General features: G+C 37.6%; 1 protein-coding gene across 10 annotated transcripts in view; it reads right to left on the bottom strand.

Moving 5' to 3' along the window:
• The window catches only part of LOC113805043 (serine-rich adhesin for platelets), a 387,167-nt gene that overhangs the window by 109,176 nt on the left and 275,491 nt on the right, over positions 1 to 2,500 (bottom strand). For 9 of the 10 annotated variants that reach the window (XM_070142733.1, XM_070142731.1, XM_070142732.1 and 6 more), the window contains 2 exons: positions 1,122 to 1,154; positions 447 to 573 (listed from right to left, as the gene is read on the bottom strand). In XM_070142733.1, coding sequence (XP_069998834.1) covers positions 447 to 573; positions 1,122 to 1,154 — 160 coding nt within the window. The remainder of the gene's footprint in view (positions 1 to 446; positions 574 to 1,121; positions 1,155 to 2,500) is intronic. The other variant, XM_070142727.1, reaches the window with a different exon arrangement.

The raw sequence follows: 2,500 nt of genomic DNA, 5'->3' as shown, positions 1-2,500 counted from the left end.
AAACAATGAAAACGTTCAAAGCACAAATAAAAGATTCACGGGAACTTATTGCAATCTATAAAGTAACAGTAAAGGGAACATTTTCTAAACCAAAAACACAAAAAGTAAACAAACCAAGCACGCCAGAAGGAGCGACAACATTAACATTAAACACACCGTATCTTTCTACAAAATAATTTTGGTTATTATTAAACTTTTTTTCTACCAGCATCATTCTCACAACCCCCACCACCAACTACAAAAACCAAAAAGAGAGATCGAATTGGGAACTGATCTGAATGTCGAACAGAAAAAACAATGTCGAACAGAAAAATAAGACAAACAGAAAAAAAACACAGTCAAAATCGAAACCAAAACACACAAAAAATGGAAACCGAAACACACAAAAATGGAAACCAAAACCCAGGAAAAAATGGAAACCAAAACGCACACGACTCAGAACTAACCTGGATGTCGAATCTCGTGGTTGTCGAGGTCGAGGCAGCGGTCCTTGCACACCATCGTGAGCACGTCCGAGATGAGCGTCTTGGGCGGCACTCGGTACACCGCCAGCTGATTTCTCGGGAGGTTCACCTGTTCGGGAGCACCGCCAGGACCTCATTAGTATCTACCTTGTACATGGAGGCTCAGGAACGGCATACTTCTATGCTTTGGCCAAATTGGGAATTATCTTCACTTTATTGAAAGTACATGGTCATATGGAATGGTTTATAACATTTTTTTTTTTTTTTTTTTTGGGGGGGGGATGTGGCATATGCATCACTACTGTTCATCACTAACATCTAGGACACGTTAAACGGTTCTATGGCTTCCCTTCGTTAATGCATTTGACAAAGGACCCACAACTCACATTCTCGTTAATTGCAGGATTTTAATCATACTAATCTACGGAAGCTGCATTCTCTTTTTAGGACATTTCCCATCAACCCATGAAGAAATCAATTATGAAATATTTTTTTAAAATAAACAACAAATAAATTAATAAACAAACAATATATATATGTATATAAATACACAAAGAAAATGTTAGTAGGCATGCAAGGTGGTGATGTAAGAACACATGTGTGAGTGTCAATATACGTGTACATGCAGAGGTATACACAGTGTGTGAGGGTATTTACCACGAGTTGTTGCTTGTAGACGTATTCCTTAGGCTGCCATGTGCGTGGAGAGAAACACACAACAGAATGAAGATTGCAGAATGAGAGGAAGGACCAGAGAATAACAGAATTCTTACCTAATACTCTGCACTAATTTCCTAACTCATTTTCCTTAATTTTGGTACAAATGTTTATACTTGATTATTTCAGTTTCATACAAGAAGGATTTTAATGCCATTCATATATATATATATATATATATATATATATATATATATATATATATATATATATATATATATATATATATATATATATATATTAATGATGTTACTGAGACACTGTCTTGGAAGCTCAGTGGGGGGAATGCAATGGATTAATATATTTATCCTAATGAACAATAAATATTCTTTATGTTATTGATTAAAAGAACACCTTCTTACAATTCTCTGGAATCAAAAAAAAGTAAAAGAAAAGAATGCCTCGTAAACTATAACAATGCATATAATAAACTAACCATCTAAATTCTCTATATAACAAAATTGTGTAAAAAAAGTAAGCTAAAAGTTTCATTTCAAATCAAGCCATCAGAACTCAGAAATCCTGATCGAAACCTGTATAGTTTTTGTTCTTTTTTTTTCTTATTTCTATGCTAGCGTTACTGTTTAGCGACCCCGTGTGAAAAGTGGAGCCGTGTGAAAAAAAAAAATGTAAATGTAAAAGTCTGCGGAGTGTAGACGCCACCTATGAACTACAAGCATTACTGGCTGTCTTTCAAAATGGATGGTCAAATAGCTGTCATAAAGATAATCACCTGTAAAATCTAATTACGGTGTTAGGAAGCGTCAAGTCTACGCATGTTCTTTTTTTTAATGAATTTATGTACAAACTACTTTATTCCCAACACCACTTTATTAATACGTTACTCAACCCATTGTGTAAATCTATAAAAAAATACCTGAATACTCAAGCTATAGTCTTTGCCTTACACTATCCCTCCAACAAAAAAGCAATATAAAAATATGTACGCACACACACAAAAAATATCAACAATTACAGAAAACACATGCAAAAACACACACAAACGCACGCACGCACGCACGCACGCTCGCACGCACGAACGCACACAACCCCTCTTACCCTCCCCAACCATGCTCCTACCACGATGCCGCAGTCAAGACCTTCATCTTTACTCCACTTCTCTCCACTTCCCTCCACTTCCCTCCACCCCCACCGAAGACTCCGATACCCCACCCTTCCTGCAACCTGAGCCGGAGGGGAGGGTAGGGTAAGGGGCAAAGGGAAGGAAAGGGGAGGGAGGAGGGCCAAGGTGAGAGGAGAGGATTCGGGGGAGGGAAGGAGGGAGAGAGGAGCAGGGAGAAATGAGACAGAGGAAACAC

This window comes from Penaeus vannamei, chromosome 29 (assembly GCF_042767895.1).
Source record: "Penaeus vannamei isolate JL-2024 chromosome 29, ASM4276789v1, whole genome shotgun sequence".
NCBI classification, from domain to species: Eukaryota; Metazoa; Arthropoda; class Malacostraca; order Decapoda; family Penaeidae; genus Penaeus; species Penaeus vannamei.
The sequence above is the reverse complement of the archived record's forward strand: the minus strand, read 5'-3'. Positions and strand labels throughout refer to the sequence as shown.